We start from the raw sequence: 24,462 nt of genomic DNA, 5'->3' as shown, positions 1-24,462 counted from the left end.
TATTATATTCTTGTTTTTCTGTCTCTTGTAGCTAACGTGTACAGTGGAAATCCATATCTGGAACTCTCCCTCTTGTCTTGTGTTGGTTAATTAATGGGAATTCATCCCCCTTCACAAGAACACATCTGGTTAAAAATATATGGTTATCTCATTGTAGATAATAAGAAATGTAATGTTGGAAGAATGATTTAATGATAAGGTAATCAACTTGCTCATCTCATTTTCAGACAATCTACATTCATTTCTTGTAGATTATTGATATTTTGGTATGTTAAATGATAATCTTAGAGATGTTATATAGCATATTATATTATTGTATTTATTTTAGTGCATAAAATCATGATATTATTTTGTTTATTAGGTGATGAATGCATGTTATATAATGAATATATGTCCGTTTTTTTCAAAGTATTATTGTCGTCTATGCCATATTATACCTGTATTAAACGTGTTTCGTATTATTACCATTTATGTTTTATGAAATCGAATTTTTGAAAAATATTATTATCGTCTAGTCCATTTAATTGCCGTACGTATCCGTTCCCGTTCAATTGCCGTTCCCGAACTTACTAACTAAGCATGGGACCAGCCTTGTTCTGCCTGTGAAATGACCCAAACACCCTTTGTTTTGCTGGGCTGGATCCTTCAGCTCCCGCCAGCTCCCGCCACAGCTAGTGGAGAATCAACTTGGAGAGAGAGAGAGAGAGAGAGGGGCGGGGTAAAGTACCCTTTTTGGCGGCTTAGATAACCTTTTCCCTAAATTAAACAACAGTATAACCAAGTATCCATGTATATTATATTTGCCATCATCCCCATATTGTAACAATAAAGTTTAATAAAAAATAAATCCAACTCTTAGAAGATGCACGGTTTACTATGTTCGCCATCATCTCCATGTATTAATAATAAAATTATGTTAAATTGGAGAATATCCAACGCCATCATCTCCATATATTTACTGCCATAGTGATTCAATAGTTATGACATGACGAGGAAACATCGATCATCATCATCATCATCATCAAATGTCATGTTGTTTCCCACATGCCTGTGCTTCCTCCTCCTCCATTTCTGCCCCTCCGCCGCCTCTTCTCTTACTGACACCTTAAACCCAGCCCAATCCATCACCGACGGCCAAATTGTTGTCTCCGATGGTGGAAATTTCGCTTTGGGCTTCTTCAGCCCTGGCATTTCCAGTCACAGATATGTAGGGGTTTGGTACAACAAAATTCCTGAAACCACCGTCGTTTGGGTCGCCAACAGAGACAACCCACTTAACGATTCCTCCGGAGTTCTCTCCCTCGCCTTGGATGGCAATCTCATCGTCTCATCCCGTAGAAATCAAACACGTTCTCTCTGGTCCACCAATGTCTCCATAAGTGCCAACTCCACCTTTCTGAAGCTCCTTAACTCCGGAAACCTGGTTTTATACGGTGGTGGTGGTGGCGGCGGGGGCGGCGTCAACAACAGGAATAGGATCATGTGGCAAAGCTTCGACCATCCGACACATATGTGGCTTCCTGGGATGAAAATGGGGTTGGACAAGAAGACCGGTTTGAACCGGGTTCTAACATCCTGGAAGTCTAAAGACGACCCTGGCCGTGGGATCTACTCATACGGGTTCGACCAAATTGGTTCACCCGAGATGTTCTTGTACAAGGGATCGGCCATTTCTTGGCGAAGCGGTTCGTGGAACGGTCGCGTGCTGAGTGGAGTTCCAGAGATGACTCAGGCTTACCTCTTTAGTTACAATTTCATCAACACCACCGATGAGCTCTACATGATCTACTTAATCTATAACTCTTCCATCTTTTCCACATTCGTCTTGAACGATTCCGGATTCGTTCAGCGGTTGACGTGGGTAGATATGAACCGTCGATGGAACATATTTTATTCAGCTCCCAGAGATAACTGCGATGATTATGGACACTGTGGGGGTAACGGGAGCTGTAGCACGGACCACACGGTAGAGTGTTCGTGTCTGCCGGGTTTCGAACCCAAGGCTCCAAGAGATTGGTACTTGAGGGAATGGTCGGAAGGTTGCGTGAGGAAGAGAAGCCTTGAGTGTGGCAAGGGAGATGGGTTCTTGAAATTGGTAGGTGTGAAGCTTCCCGATACGTCCATGTCTCTTATCGACAAGAGTCTGAGTCTCAAAGAATGCGAGCGAGAATGCTTGAAGAACTGCTCTTGCATTGCCTACGCCGCTGCAGATATTACCGGCGGACGTAGTGGCTGTGTTGCTTGGTTTGGCAACTTGATGGACATTAGGGATTTCAATGATGGCGGCGATGATTTATACCTACGTGTGGATGCAGTTGAGCTAGGTCTGTATCCCTTGCTTCGATTCGTTTATTTTGTTTCTTAACTTTTAGGCCTTTTGTTTAGAGGGGACCTACGTGGTGTGGGAAAATATTGATGTGGTACTTCAAAATCCAGATTCGGATCATCTATTGGCGAGCTGTCTGCAGACACAACAAGGTGCGAAATGACTGCCTTACCCCCACTCAGACAGGAGTAAGACGGTCATTGCACGCTTTGCTGTGTCTGCACAGCACGGCGTAGGACGGGTAGCTCGGCAGTAGAGGATCCAAATTGTCAAAATCCCACCCCAATCTTGTTTTGATATCCTGGGGTGGTGAACTTACAAAAGCTCAAAAAACATCATTAAATGCTTTATTTGCAGATGTGATAATTCAAAATCTCACCCCTAACCTATCCAAAGTGTAGGATTCAACTCTCTTTCAGTCATGATGCGAGCTGGAGGATTCAATTAGCCCAATTGAATCCTCCAACTCCTGCCACGGCTGGAAGAAAGCCAGGTCCAAAGTCTAGGGGACTTTGATTACTATTCATGGGAAGAGTAACTTAAACAAAGGGGGCTTACGTACTCAATATTCATGATAATGGTTTTATCTTATCTATGTTGTGTAGCTTCACAAGCAAGGAAAGATAAAAGATTTCTTCACAACAAGCAGAGATTGGCGATTATTCTTAGTGTGTCTCTTGTTGTGGGTGTGCTTCTCTTTGCTGCATGTGTGTACATTTTTCTGAAAAAAAGAAAAGGTAAAATGAAAATGCATTTTAATTTTTTAGGGAGAATGTTCTCTGTGCCGCAGCGCAGCCTGTGCCCAGGCACATGGACAGCCTGTGCAGGGGGCAGGATGATCATTACACCCACCCCATGTGCCTGGGTGCAACGCTGCGCTGCGGCACAGAGAACGGCACCCCAATTTCTTATTATGGTTTAATTTAGTAGCTTAATTTCATACCTTTTTCCTAATGATTGATTACTCAAGTTCTATATAATATGTTATGAGATCAGGGGTAATTGAGAAGAGACGGAGACAGCGTAGTGGGTTCTTAATTGATTTCAGAACTAGTTCTACAAGTTATAAAAACTCTCCTGCGACTTTTGAGCTTGAAGATAATGGAACGAATCCAGAATTACCATTCATTGAAGTAGATATTGTAGCAGCTGCCACAGACAACTTCTCTCCCGCTAACAAGCTTGGAGAAGGTGGTTTTGGTACTGTATATAAGGTGGGTGGATTCTCTTCCCATGCATCATTAATTGATTAATATTTTTTAAAAAAAATTTAAGGGAATTCTAAGTTCTATATGTGATTGGTTTGATTTCAATTTTTCCAGGGTCGGTTGTTGAATGGGAAGGAGATAGCAGTTAAAAGATTATCAAAGAATTCAGGGCAAGGAATGGAAGAGTTTAAAACAGAAGTTCTATTGATTGCCAAACTGCAACATAGAAATTTGGTTAGGCTTCTTGCTTATAGTGTCCAAGAAGAAGAAAAGATGTTAATCTATGAGTTCATGCCCAACAAAAGCTTGGACCTTTTCATTTTCGGTATCTTTCACTCAATGCCAGATCAACTTTTTTTTTTTTTTTGATTTTTCTTTCTTTCTTTTATATTACATATAGGAAAAACCCTTTTTGTGCATCTTGTTGTCACCAAACAAGATGACTTAAAAATTAGATAAAAAAAAAAAGTTGGACCTTTACTTTATTTTTTCTTTTATTTTATTTCAAAATTTTATTTAGTAATAATCCTATCATTTCATATTTAAACCATCTTAAATAACTTTTAGGAATCAAACAAAAGGAGAAAAGAAAAGTAAAGTTTACAACTTCTTTAGGTCACCTATTTAGTGACAAAATGGTGCCAGGTTCTAAACACATCTTTAAGTCCTTAGCTCCCCCCATGTGGACGGGTGAGGACAAATCTGACCCTTCTTGGGGCATGGGTTCCACACCCCCATGGAGGATTCAGATCTGTCCCCACCTATCCTCTTGGGGGGAGCTGATTGAACTCTATCTATAGAGATGAATTTAGGGCTGCAACAGGGTCGGGTTGGGCCGGGCTTTATAGAACCCTAGCCCAACCCTAAGTCCCCTTAGTTGGGCCCAAGCCCGACCCGACCCTGACTCAGGGCCAGAAAAATCCAACCCTGACCCTCCGGCCCGACCCTAATTGACCCTGATCATGGAGAGGGGGAAAGAAATGCATGTGTTGGAATGGATTGGGAAGAACTTATTAATTTTATATAAAATAAAAATACAATAAATTATATTATAACACTTATTGTCTTCATATATAGTATATTATATAAAAAAATGTGGGTGAAATTTAAAGTTCATAATGTATAAATTATATCAATATATATTTTATAGTATAACTTAAATCAGGGTCGGGCCGGGCCGGGCCAGGCCAAGTTTAGCTCGAGGCCTCAACCCTAACCCGACCCGACCCTAACTCAGGGCTAGAAGTTTTCAGCCCTGACCCGCCTTCAGGGCCAAATATCTCAGCCCAGACCCTGTTCGGGCTCAGGGCGGGTTCGGGCCGACAGGGCCAAACTTGCACCCCTAGATGAATTGCTAAGATGCCAAAGTGAAGTTTCCCACCAATAAGTGGTGGAAAATTGAATTGCTCAGTAAGGATTTGGTTTTAATTAGGAGAGAGAGAGTGTGTGGGATCCATGGGTGTGATGTTAGAGGACATGCATAGGAATCTATACACTGGCGTTAAGTCAAATTTTTTTTTCTTCCCCAATTTGGAAAATAAAAAAGTGTGTTATACGTTTTTTTATTTTTTGGTTGAAAAAAAGTGTGTTATACTAAAAAAAGCCAAAATGTAAACTTATGATTTTTTTTTCTCATCAGCCATAGTTTTGTTTCTTTTTTTGTGGTTGAACTTCTCACCAACCACTGATAGATAAGAATTTAAAAAAAAAAAACTTAAACAAATATTAAAAAAAAAACTTTTATTTTGTCATGCCAAAGAATACATCTAAATCTTGTAGACTAGCTTATATTTGCAACCTGTATGTTTTAATTTTAATTTTTAATTCTTCATGTGAAACTTTGAACAGATAAAAGTAAGAGGGCATTGCTTGATTGGAGAAAACGATTTGAAATCATAGTTGGAATTGCTCGAGGTGTTCTTTATCTTCATCAAGATTCCAGGTTGAGAATCATCCATAGAGATTTGAAAGCCAGCAACGTATTGTTAGACAAAGAGATGGACCCCAAAATTGCAGATTTTGGCATGGCGAGAATTTTTGGAGGAAATCAAACTCAAGCAAATACAACCAAAGTTGTTGGGACATAGTAAGCTTTTCTTTCTTTCTTTTTCCTAATAAAAATAAGGGAAGAAGTTTTCTATCCGTGAGTGTGACCTACGCCAGCACTCCCATGTGTCTATCTTTCTCCTTCTCAAAACAAAAGGGCAGAGATGTCTTTTCATATGGGAAGGAGAGAGATAGACTCATGGGAGTTTTGGCTCAGACCACACTCCCAGAAAGAAAACTTTCTCCCTAAAAAGAAAGGACAAACCCATGGAGTTCCCACTAAATTTGGATCCTACACCTTTCTTGGACCCCACGTTTGAGAGTAACCCTTCAAAAGGTGAGAAGGGTTGTGTTGATTGTTATAGCCCATCAAGTCAACCTAATCAACCTAGTGAAACATAAAATAAATTTGCTTGAATCCGATGGTTCTCCTTCCGTGTAGAGCAAGTTTATGAGCTAAACGCAGGTTTAGTCCCACATTGGGTTTGTGCGTGTGGTGTGTGTTGTGTATATCCATCATTTCACAGTCCTAAAAATCGGTTAACCTTTGGTGATTGGTGTATGGTTTGTGTGATTACACTTTCATAAAAAAAAATAAAAATTATCAGCTAAAACATTGTCATTCCAGGACACGAAAGCGATGTCAAAAATACTAAAGTTACCTAGAAGATTTTCAATAACAGATCACAAGAGTGATCGGGCTCCTCTGCAACCTGGGGTTGTGCGGCACCTTAGCGCATATGCCCATTCAATGGTTAGGCATCAAACTCCTTTCAAATTTGAATTTTGAGCAACATCTTTTAGGAGCTCGATGCCCAACCATTGAATAGCATCTGTGCTGAGGTGACGATCTGGGAGTTGCGCACAACGTAATGGCCGCAGAAGATCCAAATCCTCAAAAGAGTGACTTCAAATTTTCAAAGTATTGACCATTGCATAGGTAATTATTATTATATTTCAATAGTAACATCCACTCACTAATAATATTTTATGTTTCTTCAATGGGCCTAATTATATATTTCTGTTTTCTTTGTTGTTTTATGGCATGTATGTAGTGGTTATATGTCGCCTGAGTATGCAATGCAAGGGCTTTTCTCAATAAAGTCGGACGTCTTTAGCTTTGGAGTATTATTATTGGAGATCATCAGTGGCAAGAAGAACAATATATATTTTGATGAAGATCCTTCCATGAATTTAATAGAACATGTGAGGAATGAAGTAAATTTGTTTGTTTATATTAATTCTTGCTGCAAACTAAAAATTAAGCAAGAGATCTGTACTTGGTCGCATGGTCTCTACACATGGTACCCTGTGAGAGGGCATACGAAACACCACCAAATAGAGATCTTTTTCCCTAAAAAAATATATTCGATCAGTTTCCAATTCCTTATGGTCAGATGATTGAATGGAACATAAATTTTCAGGTGTGGGACTTGTGGAAAGAAGATAGAGCATTGGAGATAGTTGATTCATCAATGGGTGACTCCTACACTGCTCATGAAGTTTTGAGGTGCATTCAAGTTGGGTTGTTGTGTGTGCAAGAGAGTGCATCAGATAGACCAACCATGTCAAGTGTAACTTTCATGTTGGAGAATGAAACAAAGATACCTACACCTAACCAACCTGCACTTATTATGAAGAGAACACTCAAGGGTCTAGATTCATCTACCACAGATACAGGATCTTGCTCTATAAATGAAGTGACAATGAGTGTTGTAGATCCTCGATAAAGGAGAAAGCTTTTTGCATTGTACCTTTGTGACCTTTAGAGGTTAGTAATCCATTATCTTGTAATTAAAATGCATCTTCGAAATTTAAGTTTGAAATATTTTAAACCAACTTAGCACCCTTGAAAATGGTTGTTTGCCTTCCCCTCATTGTGAGGTTCAGAATTTCAACTAGCAAAAATTCCATCCAATAGCCATTTCAGTACTGGTGGTTGTACTTACCATTTTAGAGAATTGACTGATCAATAGTAATGTGAAGATAAATTTATTTTTTTTGGTGGTGTTAGAATTTAGTTCACTAGGGACAAACCCACGAAGGGGTTAGGACAACAGATCCACATGGGGCTACAAAGCATCAACACTTATTGTAGAAAAGACCTAACTTGTTACAAGCACTAGAGGAAAAAGGGTATCGAACTCCAGGCCAACATACTCCAAGCATCACTACGACTAGCGATCCCAACCATCAGTCCAACACCAATGTCCCTTGTAATGTGATAGGTTAGGCCTTGTGATATATATGGATAAAGTTATCCAACACAAAACGTAGTTTTGTCAACCCAGTTTGTCTACTTGAAAACCATACGCAAGAAGAAATTTAAATTTAAAGGGGTTGACAATGGTGACCAAATGTACAGTAGGACCCGAATGGATAAAGATGAAATTTCATCTAATGGATAAGCAAGTTTTTTAGGAAACCTTGCACACAACCTAGAACCCAGTATGTTTTAGCCCCAACCTAGAAATTTTTGGTGTAATTGTAACATCAGAGCTGGGGGTGTCAATTCTAGGTCTGGTCCGACAGGCCCAACCGAGCCTGCCCTGTTAAAGCCCGGCCCGATTATTAAACGTGTCAAGCTTAAGCCCAACACATTTAATATTTGGGTGATCCCGGTGTGGGGTTCTAACCCGTCGGGCTCTCGATCGAACCGACCATTTAGAAGCCCAACCTAGTCCATCCAATTACAGCCCGACCCTATAATATTGCTTGAAATTCCCTTTTATTTTTCTCCCTCCATGCCCATAAACTAAGTGATTGTATAACATATTAGAATTATAATAACTCATATTCTTAAGTTCCTCACCAAGAACACAACCAACCCAATCTTGATGGTGGCAAGAGAAGTTTGAAGAAACTCATAGAAGAAGAGATGTCCAACAGGTAGCACCAAATATAACAAATGGACAAAATGGAAGCCAGTTGGAAAAGAAACAAAATGTGCATAATCTTTTCAAGAGAAATATTAAATTCTTTAACAGAAGCCCATCAAATGGACATGAAAGTCCTAGCCCCTCATTGCAATCTCACTACAACTTGAAAAAGAAAAGAGGGAGCATGAGAATGACCTCTAACTTTTCTCCCAGAGAAATTAAAAGGAAGTTTAAACTTGTCATGCAAAAAAAGTAGAAATGAGAAACATCTAATGCAAGGTGTTCTACACAGAACACCTAATGTGCACCATTGTCAGAAGATAGTGGTAGCGTGACTACACGAAGGGATTTTCCAAGAGAACCCTATTTCTTAAATGAAAAAATCACCAAACTTTCCAGCAATGTCAAGGGACACAAGATAGGCAAGCCAAAAGATTGTCAACCAATCATTGGACAAAAAGATGCTCCAACCAGTGTTAAGGTTCAAAAGATCATAAAAATGACAAATGTTGATTAGTACAACTGGTCATCCATTATAATATTTTTTACATTATACTTTATTACATATTTTAGGGCCACACCGTTTATTGCCCGTTTAGAGTTAAACAGACGTATAGCCTGGTTAAGACCTAGCTAAAACCCGTTTACAGTCCAATTTTAATACCCGAGTATCACTGAAGAGTCAAGACTGACCGAACCCATCTAGGCCCGGCCCGTTGGTTAATTAGGCGTTCACGGTGCAGGCTTTATGCTTGGTTAGCTCGGTTAGGCTCGACCAAGACCAACGGAGCACGATTGGTTGATGCCATAGTTAGTAAGTTTAGAAACAACAATGATACAATATATATTTAATACGGCAATTCTGTAAAAATCTGGGAGCAAAAATATGAATTTATTATGATATTAAGAATGAACTAAAATTGATTGTTTGCAACTAAATTTTAATTTGCCGTGCTTTTATGAACACTTATTGATAAAAACATAATAATAATAGCATGTGGACAATCATTAACAAATAAAAAATATCATCATTGACATTATCCCATCAAACAAGAAAATCCACAAAAATATTATCCATAACAAAAAATATGTATATATCAATCATCATATATTCCATAATTTTGTGATTTCTTTTCAAGAATCAACGGAAACCACAAACCTGAATATTTTATACAGCTGTTGTATTTTCAACTATTCAAACATATCTGAAACCTAGCATATAATAATTCTACCCTTTTTAGTAGAGCAAATAATGAGGCAACTAAAATTAAACCCAACAATGTGTGCATTTAGCCATATACTCATAGATTGCATCCATTTCACACAGAGAGAGAGAGAGAGAGAGAGACAGCCACTGGCTGAACGGAGAAGGAGAAGAAGAACAACGAACAACGGAGATTTCAGTCACAGTTAGCAGACTCACTGGTTGAACGGAGGAGAAAAAGAACAACGGAGATATCGCCCATGCCTGCCAGTTTTGTAGCAAGAACATTTTTGCTTCAAATGTAGCAACAACATTTCATCATTGGATAAAGTGTGGACCTGCACCTAGACACAATTGGGCATGAATAACCCGCCTAGGCCCCGCCATGGAGTCAAGAATTTCCGCCTTTCCATGGGGCCTGGGCGGTCATTCCACACCCAACTATGGCTAAGTGCCAGGTCCACGCTTTGCACACCATCGCAGCGTTTTTTATGCCATACTTGTTTTCTAATTAATTTTTTGGATAAATTTCACAAACACCCCCTATAAATATTCAATATGTCACGGATATCCCATACTTGGTCAAAATATCAACCTTCCCCCTGACATTAAGCAGGGTTACCACCCAAAATTAAAATATCCATTTTACCTTCTTAATAATTTGAATAAAAAGTATTAAGATTCCATCATCTTCCCATTGGATGAGGCGTGATCTTACCGTCGGAGAACTCAACCACTGTGGGCAACCATCACTTGCGCCAGCTCCAACTCCGTCGCAGTCAAGTGCAGCGATTTCTTCTTCGACGACCATTAATTGCAGCAACGGGTACCCGGGTTTGGATCACTCTAAGAGGGTAAACTAGCTCCCAAAGTTTGAGTCAAACCTGTAAAGTCTCAACTCAAGTGACTTCTAACAGTTTCTGTTCAATCCAAGAAAACTGTAAGTAGCATGGAAAATAAGGAACAAGAATAGGAATAAGGAAAATAAGGAGTGCAAGAAGAAAATATAGGGGAAGAACAAAATCAGAGGGCGGGTTCAAAGAAGATTGATCCAAGTACATCCGAGAGAGAGAGAGAGAGAGAGAGAGAGAGAGAGTGGACAACATCAACACACCCTTTCCCTTTCTTTCTTCTTCTTCCTCCTCCTGCAAACCTTGAACCCAAATGAGATGCAAAAACACTATTCTCTCCAAAACCCACCTCCTCATCCTTCTCGTTTTACTTCCACAGCTTCAGATGCAATAATGCTCTTCTCTCTAAAACCCTAGAGGCCGAACCAGAACCAGTCCTGACAGCCGTCAAAATCTTCGCACCTGCAATGATCGCTAACCTCAGCCAGGGCTTCAACTTCCTTGGTTGCGCCGTCGATGGAGTAGGTGATTTCATTTCTTTACGAGTCGATCCAGATGTTCGTCCAGGTGAGATTCCAAGGAAAAAGAAGAGAATCAAAGAGACTTTAAATTGGTAAAATTTCCTTTCATTAGAAATTTTATTAGTTTGGGAAGTTTACCTGCAAAGAATTGATTTACAGAAAAGTCAAGAACCCCCAGGAAATCTCTTGACTGAATGTTTCAAAACAACCAAGGAGAAATCGAACAATTCCTCTATTAATGAGTTTTCTTGTCCATGCTCACTGTTCTTGCATCTTCTTCTTTCGGCCCAATGAAATATTGAAGGAGGTGAATTGGGTAAATTTTGGGTGGTGGGTGGGTGGGTGAGGGGGCGGGGTTTCACCTTTAAGGGTATTATGGTAAATTTAACCTTTTTTAAAGGTAATTTGGCCATTATCAAAAAACTAACAGCAATTTAGCTGCAAAACCCTAACAGAGTGGACTAAGTTAAATTATAATCATAAAATAAAGACAGTCAGTGGCATGTTTTCAAAGTTTGGGGTGTCTGTGATATAATAAATACTTACAGGGGATGTCTGTGAAATTTACCCTAATTTTTTTTTTATTTCGTAGATGTAGAAAATTTTCTCTTAAAATATGGGTCCGCCATTGGTTAAAATACCTTGCCGATCCCTTCTCGTGTCAAAGGTTCTCGATTCATGAGTCTCCCAAATCAAGAGGACCTATAAGCTTAATTTGTTCGTCTTTTCATCTGGTATTCCCCCAAAAAAAGATTCTGTCAATCAGGACAGCATGCAACACCTATGCCCACCCTCTTGAAACTTCAAAATTAAAATAGGTAAAGTACATGTACCCCCCTAGAATGCACCCAATATTCCTCATACCCCCTAAGCGGTTCAATATTCCACGTACTATCCCTCAATATTCCACATACCACCCCTGTTTTACACCCCAAATACCATTTAAGTCCACACCTATGTATTAAATGCTATAAAATTTGAAAAGATTAAAATGCTAAAATTTGAAAAAATAAATTAAATTAAGGGATTTCGAAGATGCCTCTTAGAGATTACGGATTATACGAGTGAAAAAGAAAGAAGAAAAAGCGTGAGAAAAAAGCAAAATAACTAACCCTAGATGGCGATGGCGAGTTGCGGCGGTAGGAGATCTCGAGCGAGGCAAGCTTGAGGTTGGAAGAGTCGGGCGAAAATTGAGAGCTTGAGGTGAGGAAGTAGAGAAGGGGAGGTGAGACAGTGAAGTGGGGTTTCACGGTGGAATGGTGATGGTGTTAATGGTGGGGGTGGTGGTGGTGGGTATGTAAAATAAGATGATGATTCGGGGAAGATGAGGGCGTTTTAGTCTTTTCAAATTTTAGCAAATAAGTCAGGATAATTAGGTCTTTTCAAATTTTAGAAAATATAGAAGAAATGGTAGTTTGATCATTTTATAGCATTTAATACCTGGTATGGACTTAAATGGCATTTGGGGTATAAAACAGGGGTGATACGTGAAATATTGAGAGATGGTACGTGGAATATTGAACTGCTTAGGGGTTCGAGGAATATTGGGTGCATTCTAAGGGTTACGTGTACTTTACTCAATTAAAATTTACACAAGAGTCCACTCCATAGTAGTGCAAGTCAGCAAGTGGGGCCTCACCAGAGAGAAAAAGTGAGCATGTGGGAAAGTTAAAGCAGTCTCTAGAAACCTCTAAAAACAAATGTGCATTCACATGTGTAAGTTGTAAAGTAGCTTTTCACTTCATTAATAACTGATAAGGTGATCCAAGAATCAGTGGTTGTGAGTGGGAAGAAAACGAAAACATAGATCATCGTCGGATCATAGATGGAATGTTCCCTCCCACATGGTTATGCTTCCTCCTCTTCCAGTTCTGCATCTACGGTGCCGCCCCAACCTCTTCTCCTGCCGATACCCTAAACCCAACTGAATCAATCACCGATGATGGCCAAATCGTTCTTTCCACTGGAAGCCATTTTGCGTTGGGTTTTTTAAGCCCGGGAAATTCTAGTTACAGGTACGTTGGGATTTGGTACCACAAAGTTCCTGAAACCACCGTGATTTGGGTCGCCAACAGAGACAACCCTATCAATGATTCCTCCGGAGTCCTCTCCTTCGCCCTGGATGGGAATCTCGTCGTCTCTTCCCATAGAGATCAGAGACGTCCTCTCTGGTCCACCAATATCACCATAATCTCCAACTCTACTTTTCTGAAGCTCCTTAAATCTGGAAACATCGTTCTATACGGCGGCAGGGGCAGCGGCACCGGCACCGACAACACGAATAGGATCCTGTGGCAAAGCTTCGACCATCCGACACACATGAGCCTTTCTGGCATGAAACTAGGTTTGGACCGGAGGACCGGTCTGAACCGGGTCCTGATATCCTGGAAGTCCAAAGACTACCCTGCCCGCGGGATCTACTCGTTCAGGTTCGACCCAATGGGGCGATCAACCGATCACTTCTTGTACAAGGGGTCAGCCCCGGTCTGGAGAACCGGTCCCTGGAACGGCCAAAGGTTTAGTGGGATCCCAGATACGACCCAGAATTACCTCCTCAGTTACAAGGTCGTCAATAACAACGACGAGCTCTACATGATGTACGACATCTACAACTCCTCCATTCGTTCTGAAAGAATCTGGGACCGTTCAGCGGATGACGTGGATAGAAACAAACCGTCGATGGAGAACATATTATTCGTCGCCCAAAGATAGGTGTGATTATTACTGATACTATGGAGCCCATGCAAGCTGTCGTATTGCGGATTTCTGCGCGTGTTTGCCGGGTTTCCAACCAAAGTCTCCGATAGACTGGTACTTGAGGGAATGGTCTGATGGGTGTGTGAGGAAGAGAAGTCTTGAGTGTGGCAAGGGAGATGGGTTCTTGAAATTGGTAAGCGTGAAGCTTCCTGACACTTCCATGTCCCTAGTGGACAAGAGTCTAAGTCTCAAGGAATGCGAGAGAGAATGCTTGAAGAATTGCTCTTGCATCTGCCTACGCCCCTGCAGATATTACCCGCGGAGGAAGTGGGTGTGTTGCTTGGTTTGACAACTTGACGGATATTCGGTATTTCAATGATGGCGGAGATCGATGATTTATACCTACGTGTGGATGCAGTGGAGTTAGGTCCGTTAATTCCATCTTCTATTCTCAACTTTTACTTATGATTATGGATGAGAACGAGTTCATGATGATGGTTTTATATATATATATATGTGTAGCTGCACAAGCAAGAAAAGATAAAAGAATTCTTCACAACAAGAGGACAGTGGGGATTCTTACGGCGTCTCTTGTTGTGAGTGTACTATCTCTGCTTCTCTTTCCTGCATGTGTGTACCGTTTGCGGAAGAAGAAGAGAAAAGGTAAAGAAGAAATGAACTTATGTTCTGTTATGGTTTTTAGTAATTTACTCAAACCACAGTATCAAGCAACTTCTAATAATGTAAACTATGCTCGTTCAGGGGCAATTGAGAAGCGGCAGCGTATTTATAAAAACTTTACTGGAATAATTGAGCTTGAAGACAATGGGACGAATCCTGAATTACCATTCATTCATCTTGATGTTGTAGCAACTGCCACCGATAACTTCTCTCCCAATAACTTGCTTGGAGAAGGTGGTTTTGGTTCTGTTTACAAGGTGGTGGCTTCTCTTCCCATGCTCACCAATTACTTTGTGTTAACAGTTAGTTTGTGTTTGATATGTATTCTAGGTAGATTTGTATTCTCGTAAAGTAGGGAAGGACATTACCATTATTCAAAATTCAGGGGAAGGGTTTGATATTATGGATACTTAGAAAGGAGGGGATGATATTTTGCCCTTAAAATAACTATTTTTATCATCCGAGAATACCAAATACTGCCTTAGTTTACATTAATTATAAGCTCAATTTTTTCCTTTTTTTGATAGAATTCTAAGCTCAATTTATAGCAATAGAATCGGTAAGGTATTGATTGAACAGGTGATTGGTTGGACATCAATTTCCAGGGTCGGCTGTTCAATGGGAAGGATATAGCTGTTAAAAAACTATCGAAGAATTCAGGGCAAGGAATGGAAGAGTTTAAAAATGAAGTTCTATTGATAGCCAAACTTCAACATAGAAATTTGGTTAGGCTCCTAGCTTGTTGTCTCCACGAAGAAGAAAAGATGTTAATCTATGAGTACTTGCCCAACAAAAGCTTGGACTCTTTCATTTTGGTATGTTTCACTTAATACCCCGCTTGAATCTGTCTTTAGATATATTAACTAAGGGATAATTTCGGTATAAAAATGCAGGGTGACAGTGGATTGTCACCATTTTATAAGGTATTGAAAAGACTAGACAAAACCTTTTAACATAGAAGTCTGAAACATGGGTTTTCGCCTAAGGTAAAACTGATGGTGCCTGACTTAATGTACCTAACAATTGTTATATACACCAAGTGAGAACCAACAATTAAAATGTTGTTTTTTTTTTTTTTTAAATAATTTCTTTTTGGTAGATTAGTATTGCAACATGTATGGTCTATTTTCAACTTTTAATTATTTCATGCAAAAAAAAATTGGAGATCAAATTCAAGCAAATACAATCAAAGTGGTTGGGACATAGTAAGCATTTCTTTCATTTTCTTTTTCAGGAACTAGTTTTCTCCTGTCTGTTACTAATTTAACACATATGAGTTTCAACCAAATTTGAAACCTACACCTCTCCTTGAGCCTACATTTGAGAGGAACCCATTAAAAGGTGACTGGGGTTGTGGTGTGATAAGATGGATATGAAAACACGAGAAAGAAATTAAGCAAACAATCACACACAATCATGATGACCTTATTGTTGTTCGACACGAATACCTACATCCCCCGTGAGAGAATTTGAGAATTTTCGATCGATCACTAATAAAGTTCTACACATCTTTCCACCTTATTGTGTGATCTCCTTATTAAGGTTTTTCCCAAAGAAATAATAAATACGCACCCTAGAAACCCTAACTCCCACAAAATTATAATTTTCCCGTTTATATGTATTAGACCCAAAATCCATCCAATTAAACAATATATAAGCCTAATAAGAATTATGTGAACCGTTGCAATGTACAACACATAAGACCAACAATTCTCTACCTGGTTTTGGATTCTGTAAACCACCCTAAAGAAAATTAGTGTTGATGGTCAATTCCACAAACTCCCCTATTGTCTTTGCCAAACTGCCACATCCAAATCAACATGACCCACACCCCCATCTGTGGTGCTCCACACAACTTATTGTTGCACGATGTGGTATAACATCACCTCTCTTACTAATGCAACTCAATCAGAGAAATCACTTCCAATTTCAAAGTCCAAAGCAAAAGAGACCTGTTTATTTTCATATATGGATTGTTCATAGCCTGAATTGTTTGTAGTTTTCATGTACCTCTTGTCTATGTTTTAACGGTAGCTCCACCTATTTCAACACTCCCTATAAGTTTGGGCATGTTCATAATCATTGCATAGGTCATTATTACAGTTTACAGGTAACATCCCCTCATTAATAAAATATTATGTTATTTCCATAAGCCTAATTAACTTCTACTTTTTGTTGTTATGCCTATATAGTGGTTATATGTCACCAGAGTATGCAATGCAAGGGATTTTCTCAATAAAATTGGACGTATTCAGCTTTGGTGTATTATTATTGGAGATCATTAGTGGCAAGAAGAACAGTGTATATTTTCATAAAGATCCATCAACAAATTTAATAGAACATGTGAGTAAGTACATTTTATTTGTTTACATTATTTTTGGAAAAATATTTTCAGTTCGCATTCCTTATATTTAGATGATTTTATGGAACAATTTTAGGTATGGAACTTGTGGAAAGAAGATCGAGCTTTGGAGATAGTTGATTCATCAATGGGTGACTCATACCCATCTCATTAAGTTTTGAGGTGCATTCAAGTTGGGTTGTTGTGTGTACAAGAAAGTGCATTAGATAGACCAACCATGTCAAATGTTATTTTCATGTTGGGGAGTGAAACAAAGATGGCTACACCTAACCAACCTACTCTTATTATGAAGAGAACTCTCAAGGGTCTAGATTCATTTACCACAGAGACTGGATCTTGCTCTATTAATGAAATGACGACGACTGTGGTAGAGCCTCGATAAATAAATTATTTTTTTGGAAAACCTTGCACACCAACTAGAACCTGGTAAAATTTTAGCCCCAAAGATTGAAATTCTTGGTGTAATTGTAATATAAGAGCACCGAACTAGAAATACAGGTAATCAAATGTTGTTGAAGAAAACATGTGACTCTATCTTCTGGTTTTTTTTTTTTTGTTGGTACGACATGTGACTCATAAATTTTTCTTTATGTTTTATTTTGTATTAATTTAATAACTAAGTTTATAGGGGATCTGATTCGCATCAAAATAAAATGATCTAAGTCGATTTTATTCACTCCAAATCAGAATCTCAAAATCATCGAAACCAATTTTTGAAACCAATTCTCTATCCTAAAACCTTATAGGTAATTGATTCCCTCCGCCCCCCAACCCAAAAAAAAAAAAAAATGATTTAGGTGACCTACGAAGAGGACAAAATTTTGGGTTGTAAAAATGTTCATGCTACCTGGTTTATAGCCAAAGAAATGAAATAAAAAAATATATTATAATCTGGGAAGGTATTTGTGGACCATAAGGGAAATATGGAGAAAGAAGCTGTGTTTTTTACAAAATTTATTCCATGAAACAACTTCTTCACGACTGAACTGCTATACAAAGTTCCACACCACACCACAACACAACACCTATCTCTGCTGGTTTTCGGAATTTCTAGAATATTTAAAAAAGAAAAAAAAAGAAACATATATGAATCAAACAAATTTTCATGTACCCTAGAGTTGCATTGGATATGCTGTATGCCGTAAGGTATATGTGAAATGCCATATTCCAAATTGGGGTTGATGTGTGGTTTGTGTGATTGCTCTTTACTTTGTTGTTGTTTTATCAAAAAAAAAAAGGGGTGGGTTTAGTCCCACATTGGGTGTGTGTGCTGTATGTATTATGTATATCTGCCGTTCCACAATTTTAAAAATCAATTAACCTTTTGGGGCGGGTTTGTGTGATTTCACTTGATTTTGCTGTTATTTCATCAAAAGAAAAAAACAAAAAAGACAAAAAAAATGGTTCCCCCAAGGTGGATTCTATCTGAACCAATGTGACCCTACGTTAACTAAAGGTAAATAAACATTTTTCAGTTTCCACGATATGTCGTATGACAAATGCCAATGCCGTATGCCGAATGTCAAATGTCGTATTCTAAATGGGTCCCACAAGATGGATTCTATGTGAACCGATGTGACCGTACGTTAACTAAATAAAAATGAAGGAAGCTGTGTTTTTTACAAAATTTGTTCCATGAAATAACTTCTTCACGACTGAACTGCTATGCAAAGTTCCACACCACACCACAACACAACACCTATCTCTGTTTGTTTTCGGAGTTTCTAAAATATTTAAAAAAAAGGGCATGTATGAATCAAACAAATTTTCATGTACCCTAGAGTTGCATTGGGTATACTGTATGCCGTATGCCGTATACCGTAAAGCATATATCAAATGCCATATTCCAAATTGGGGTTGGTGTGTGGTTTGTATGATTATTCTTTACTTTGTTGTTGTTTCATCAAAAGAAGAAAGGGATGAGTTTAATCCCACATTGGGTGTGTGTGGTGTATGTATTGTATATAGCCGCCGTTCCACAATATTAAAAGTCAATATACCTTTTGGGGTGGGTTTGTATGATTTCACTGGACTTTGTTGTTGTGTCATCAAAAGAAAAAAACAAAAGACAAAAAAAATGGTTCCCACAAGGTGAATTCTATCTGAACCGATGTGACCCTATGTTAACTAAAGGTAAATAAACATACGATATGTCGTATGCCGTATGCCGTATGCCGTATGCCGTGTGCTGTAAGGCATGTCAAATGCCGTATGCCGAATGTCAAATGTCGTATTCTAAATGGGTCCCACAAGATGGATTCTATCTGAACCGATGTGACCGTACGTTAACTAAAATAAAATGAAGGCCGCCCTATTAATTAAATGCTAATTAAATGCGGAGTATCTCCGTCCGTCCATATGCCTTTAACTTCATACCTTTTAAACGCTTTTTGCTTCATTAATAAACTGCTAGCCAGTGTGATTCGGTGTTTGTGAATGAGAAGAAAATATCGTTCAGAAGTCATGTTCCCTCCAACATGGTTATGCTTCCTACTCTTCCATCTCAACACCTTTGCCGCTGCCCTAATCACCTCTTCTCCTACCGATACCCTAAACCCACTTGAATCAATCACCGACGACCAAATTGTTGTCTCCACTGGAAGCAATTTTGCGTTGGGCTTCTTCAGCCCTGGCAATTCTAGTTTCAAGTACGTTGGAATTTGGTACAACAAAGTTCCTGAAACTACTGTGGTTTGGGTCGCCAACAGGGACAACCCTATCAACGATTCCACCGGAGTCCTCTCCCTCGACCTTGATGGGAATCTCATCGTCTCTTCCGCTAACAATCAGAGACGTCCTCTCTGGTCCACCAATATCTCCATTAGCTCCAACTCCACCTTTTTGAAGCTCCTTAACTCCGGAAACCTCGTTCTATACAGCGGCACCGGCAACGGCAACACAAATAGGATCTTGTGGCAGAGCTTCGATCATCCAACACACATATACCTTCCTGGCATGAAACAAGGTTTGGACCGGAGGACCGGCCTGAACCGGGTCCTGATATCCTGGAAGTCCAAACACGACCCTGGCCGGGGGATCTACTCGTTCGGGTTTGACCCAAGTGGGCGATCAACCGATCAGTTCTTGTACAATGGATCAGCCCTGATCTGGAGAACCGGTCCCTGGAACGGCCAAAGGTTTAGTGGGGTCCCAGAGATGACCCGTGGGACTTCCCTCGTTAGTTACAAGTTCGTCGACAACAACGACGAGCTCTATTTTATTTACGACGTCTATAACTCCTCCATATTCTCACCATTCGTTCTGGATGAGTCTGGGACCATTCAACGGATGACGTGGGTAGAGAGACACCGCCGATGGATAACATACTATTCGGCTCCCAAAGATATCTGCGATAATTACGGACACTGCGGGGCCTACGGGAGCTGTCGCATGGCAGATAACGCTTTAGAGTGCGCGTGTTTACGGGGTTTCCAACCAAAGTCTTCCGTAGACTGGTACTGGAGAGATTGGTTCGGCGGGTGCGTCAGGAAGAGAAGTCTTGGGTGTGGAAACGGGGATGGATTCTTGAAGTTGGTTGGCGTGAAGCTTCCCGACACTTCCATATCCGTAGTGGACAAGAGTCTGAGTCTCAAGGAATGCGAGAGAGAATGCTTGAAGAACTGCTCTTGCACTGCCTACGCCTCTGCAGATATTACCGGCGGAGGCAGTGGGTGTGTTGCTTGGTTTGGCAACTTGACGGACATTCGGTATTTCAATGATGGCGGCGATGATTTATACCTACGTGTGGATGCAGTGGAGCTAGGTCCGTTACTTCCATCTTTTATTCTCAACTCTTACTTATGATTAGGATTTTGGGTCTTGAATGAGAACGAGTTCATGATAATGGTTTTCTATATTTGCAGCTGCACAAGCAAGAAAAGATAAAGGAATTCTTCACAACAAGAGGATAGTGGGGATTCTTACGGTGTCTCTTGTTGTGAGTGTACTGTCTCTGCTTCTCTTTGCTATATGTGTATACCGTTTGAGGAAGAAGAAGAGAAAAGGTAAAAACATAAAAAAAAAAAAAAAAAAAAAAGAAAAAAAAAGGAGCTTATGTTCTATTCTGGTTTTTAGTAATTTACTCAAACCACAGTATCAAACAAACAACTTCTAATAATGTTAACTATGCTTGATGCTTGTTCAGGGGCAATTGAGAAGCAGCAGCATAGTTATAAAAACTTTACTGGAATAATTGAGATTCAAGACGATGGGACGAATCCCGAATTACCATTCATTGAACTTGATGTTGTAACAGTTGCCACGGACCACTTCTCCCCTAATAACAAGCTTGGAGAAGGCGGTTTTGGTTCTGTTTACAAGGTAAGTGGCTTCTTTTCCCATGTGTCACCAAATATTTTGTGTTAACATCTAGGGTGTGTTTGATATGCATTCTAGGTCGATTTCATATTTTCGGACAATGCATTATAAATGTTGCCTTAGATTACATTAATTCCAAGCTCAATTTGTAACAATAGAATCAGTTGATTACGGATTGAGCAGGTGATTTGTTGGATATCAATTTCCAGGGTCGGCTGTTCAACGGAAAGGAGATAGCTGTTAAAAGACTATCGAGGAATTCAGGGCAAGGAATGGAAGAGTTTAAAAATGAAGTTCTATTGATAGCCAAACTTCAACATAGAAATTTGGTTAGGCTCCTGGCTTGTTGTCTCCACAAAGAAGAAAAGATGTTAATCTATGAGTATATGCCCAACAAAAGCTTGGACTCTTTCATTTTCGGTACGTTTCACTTTTTTTTTTTTTTCGGTAGAAGAAAGATTTATTGATGAGGAATGCTTGAGTCATCCGGCAGTTCCTCCTTTGCAGAGGGGAAAAAAGCCAGGGAGTGAAAATAGGCCGGACTGTTAAACAAGCAACTACAGAAACCCTCCTGGCCAAGGTGTTTGCAATACTATTGACATACCTTGGAATACAAGAGAAAGTGCAAATTTCAAAGGATTGACATAACAGCCTTATGTCATCAATAACTGAGACCTCTAGGACCAGAGGACGATGATTGGCATCTTGTAGACAATGTACCACCTCCGAACTTTCCTTCTATACCCAGCCAGTGCAGCCTGTTGGAGCCCCAAACGAATGCCTAATGCCTCCCCCAAGAATACCCCCTTGAATTTGTCTATAGATATATTAAATAAGGGATGATTTCGGTATAAAAATGCATGGTAACAGTGAATTGTCACCATTTTATAAGGTTTAGAAAAGACTAGACAAAACCTTTTAACATAGAAGTTTGAAACAATGGGTTTTGGCCCAAGGTAAAACTGATGGTGCCTGACTTAGTGTACCCAACTATGGTTATATACACCAAGAGAGAACCAACAATTAAAATTTTGTTTTTATTTTAAATAATTTATTTTTGGTAGATTAGTATTGCAACATGTATAGTCTATTTTCAACTTTTAATTATTCCATGCAAAAAATTTGGACAGATAAAAGTAAGAGTGCATTGCTTGATTGGAGAAAAAGATTTGAAATCATAGATGGAATTGCTCGAGGTGTCCTATATCTTCACCAAGACTCCAGGTTGAGAATCATTCATAGAGATTTGAAAGCCAGCAATGTGTTGTTAGACGAACAAATGAAGCCCAAAATTTCAGATTTTGGTATGGCGAGAATTTTCGGATGAGACCAAATTCAAGCAAATACAACCAAAGTGGTTGGGACATAGTAAGCTTTTCTTTCCTTTTCTTTTTCATAAGGGGAGGTGGGGAGGGAAAAAGACAAGCCCAGTTCAAGAATAATTCACTAGTTTTTCTCCTGTCTGTTATCAATTTCACGCATATGAGTTTCAACCAAATTTGAAACCCACACTTCTCCTTGAGAAGAAACCAGAAGAAGGTGACTGGGGTTGTGGTGTGATAAGATGGGTAGGGAAACACAAGAAAGAAATTAAGCAAACAATCACACTTTTTTCTTTCTCTAAAAGACCATGGATATTAAAAGGAATGAAAAATTACATACAAGCTGGAGACACCAGAAATAAAAAATAGAAATCGACTACATCAAACCCCCACCTATGGCAAAGCCATCAATGGGGAAAAAGACAAGTGAACATACCCAAAAATAGCCAAAAACCAGACCTAAATTATACGGAATCTAGATCTGCATTGAGCATCAAATCTGAGATCCTCAAACACTAACTCCGACCAAGCATCAATAGATGTGGAAACTTCGAATTTGGCAGCCGACTTCGATGGGAAATCCGCAACAGGATTAACCTCCTTATAACAATGAGTGATTTTCCACTCAATGGCACCTAGGAAGTCTTGAAGAGCATACCAATGCTGCAGAACAAACCAAGGAAGTACATTCTTCAATACTAAGATAACCACCGTCATCAAGTCACACTTTATCCAAAGTTTTGGAAGTTGGAGAAGCTTAGCTTGTTCCACGCCCCGAATGAGACCCCAAACTCTGCCACAAAATTTGTTGAAACTTCAAAGAAAGACTTGAAGGAAGAAACAAGCATAGCATTACAATCTTTGACAAAGCCCCCTACACCTGCTTTCACAGGATTACCTAGAGAGCAACCATCAATATTGAGCTTCAAGCAACCAGGCTGAGGGGGACACCAGAAGATTTCTATCGAAGAGCTTGATCTAGCCAAAGGAAAATGGATGTCCAGTTTTTTAGAGCACATCAGGTCCGACACAGAGGAGACCCGACCCTGGAATGCAGGAGCCAAGAGAGCGAAAAATCTGCCTGGAAGATCTTGATTCACCATTAAACTTATAGAGCAAACAATCACACACAATCATAAGGAACTTATTGTTGTTCGACACGAATTCCACGTGAGAGAATCTGAGAATTTTCTTTCGATCACCAAGAAAGTTCTACAAATCTTTCCACCTCACTGTGTGATTTCCTGATTTCCTTATTAAGGTTTTTCTCAAAGAAATAATAAATAGGCACCCTAGAAACCCTAACTCCCACAAAATTATAAATTTACCCATTTTATGTAGTAGACCCAAAATCGATCCAATTAAACAATATATAAGTCTAATAACAAATATGTGAACCACTGCAAAGTACAACAATTCTGTACCTTCGTCTTGGATTCTATAAACCACCTTAAAAAAAAGGGAAAATTACATCCCCCTCCCCTGTATTTTGACCTAATTACACGTTCCTCCCCTTGATTTTCCCACCTTACATACCCCTCCCCTCTACTTTGAATAAAATTACTATTACACCCCTGTCGTTAGCGTCCGTCTGTTAAGTGCTGATGTGGCGTAGTAAAATTTTTTATAATCCCCAAACTAACCTTGGATCCTTGTGAGATGACCCATTTACCCTTATGATTTAATCCCCAAACTAACCTGGGTTCATATAAATAGACCCTTTTACCCTTCTTCTTCTTCCTCCTCCTCGTCCAACCCCTTCTCCGGCAAACTCCGGCGAGAACAAAAATGGAGTTCCTCCATCTCTTCCTCTCCGCTTCACTAAACCCTAACCACAGGCAACCCTTTTACCCTCCTTCCTCCTCCTCCTACAACCCCTTTTCTTGCAACCTCCTAACCTAAAATCGTCGATGATCAGAAGGTACTCACTCTCTGCCCTCTGCAACTCCCCACCCCCGCCACTTATCCTTGTCCCTCCCTCACGGCCTCACCCCCACCTTTGTTGTTGTTCATTTAATACCAGAGCTGGCCAAAAAATAACCCATGAA

General features: G+C 39.6%; 2 protein-coding genes and 1 long non-coding RNA gene across 3 annotated transcripts in view; all 3 read left to right on the top strand.

Moving 5' to 3' along the window:
* Positions 1-7,494, top strand: part of LOC122639966 (receptor-like serine/threonine-protein kinase SD1-8) — a 60,364-nt gene extending 52,870 nt beyond the window's left edge. The window contains exons 6-7 of the mRNA XM_043833036.1: positions 6,636-6,786; positions 7,005-7,494. Coding sequence (XP_043688971.1) covers positions 6,636-6,786; positions 7,005-7,310 — 457 coding nt within the window. The 3' untranslated portion in view covers positions 7,311-7,494. The remainder of the gene's footprint in view (positions 1-6,635; positions 6,787-7,004) is intronic.
* The window catches only part of LOC122639971 (G-type lectin S-receptor-like serine/threonine-protein kinase B120), a 31,571-nt gene continuing 10,533 nt past the window's right edge, over positions 3,425-24,462 (top strand). The window contains exon 1 of the mRNA XM_043833041.1: positions 3,425-3,540. The gene's annotated coding sequence lies outside the window, so the exon portion shown is untranslated. The remainder of the gene's footprint in view (positions 3,541-24,462) is intronic.
* Positions 20,283-20,785, top strand: LOC122639973. The gene is made up of 2 exons (XR_006329609.1): positions 20,283-20,538; positions 20,639-20,785. It is a non-coding gene; the product is annotated as an uncharacterized LOC122639973 (long non-coding RNA).

This window comes from Telopea speciosissima, chromosome 9 (genome assembly GCF_018873765.1).
Source record: "Telopea speciosissima isolate NSW1024214 ecotype Mountain lineage chromosome 9, Tspe_v1, whole genome shotgun sequence".
NCBI lineage: Eukaryota > Viridiplantae > Streptophyta > Magnoliopsida > Proteales > Proteaceae > Telopea > Telopea speciosissima.
The sequence above is the reverse complement of the archived record's forward strand: the minus strand, read 5'-3'. Positions and strand labels throughout refer to the sequence as shown.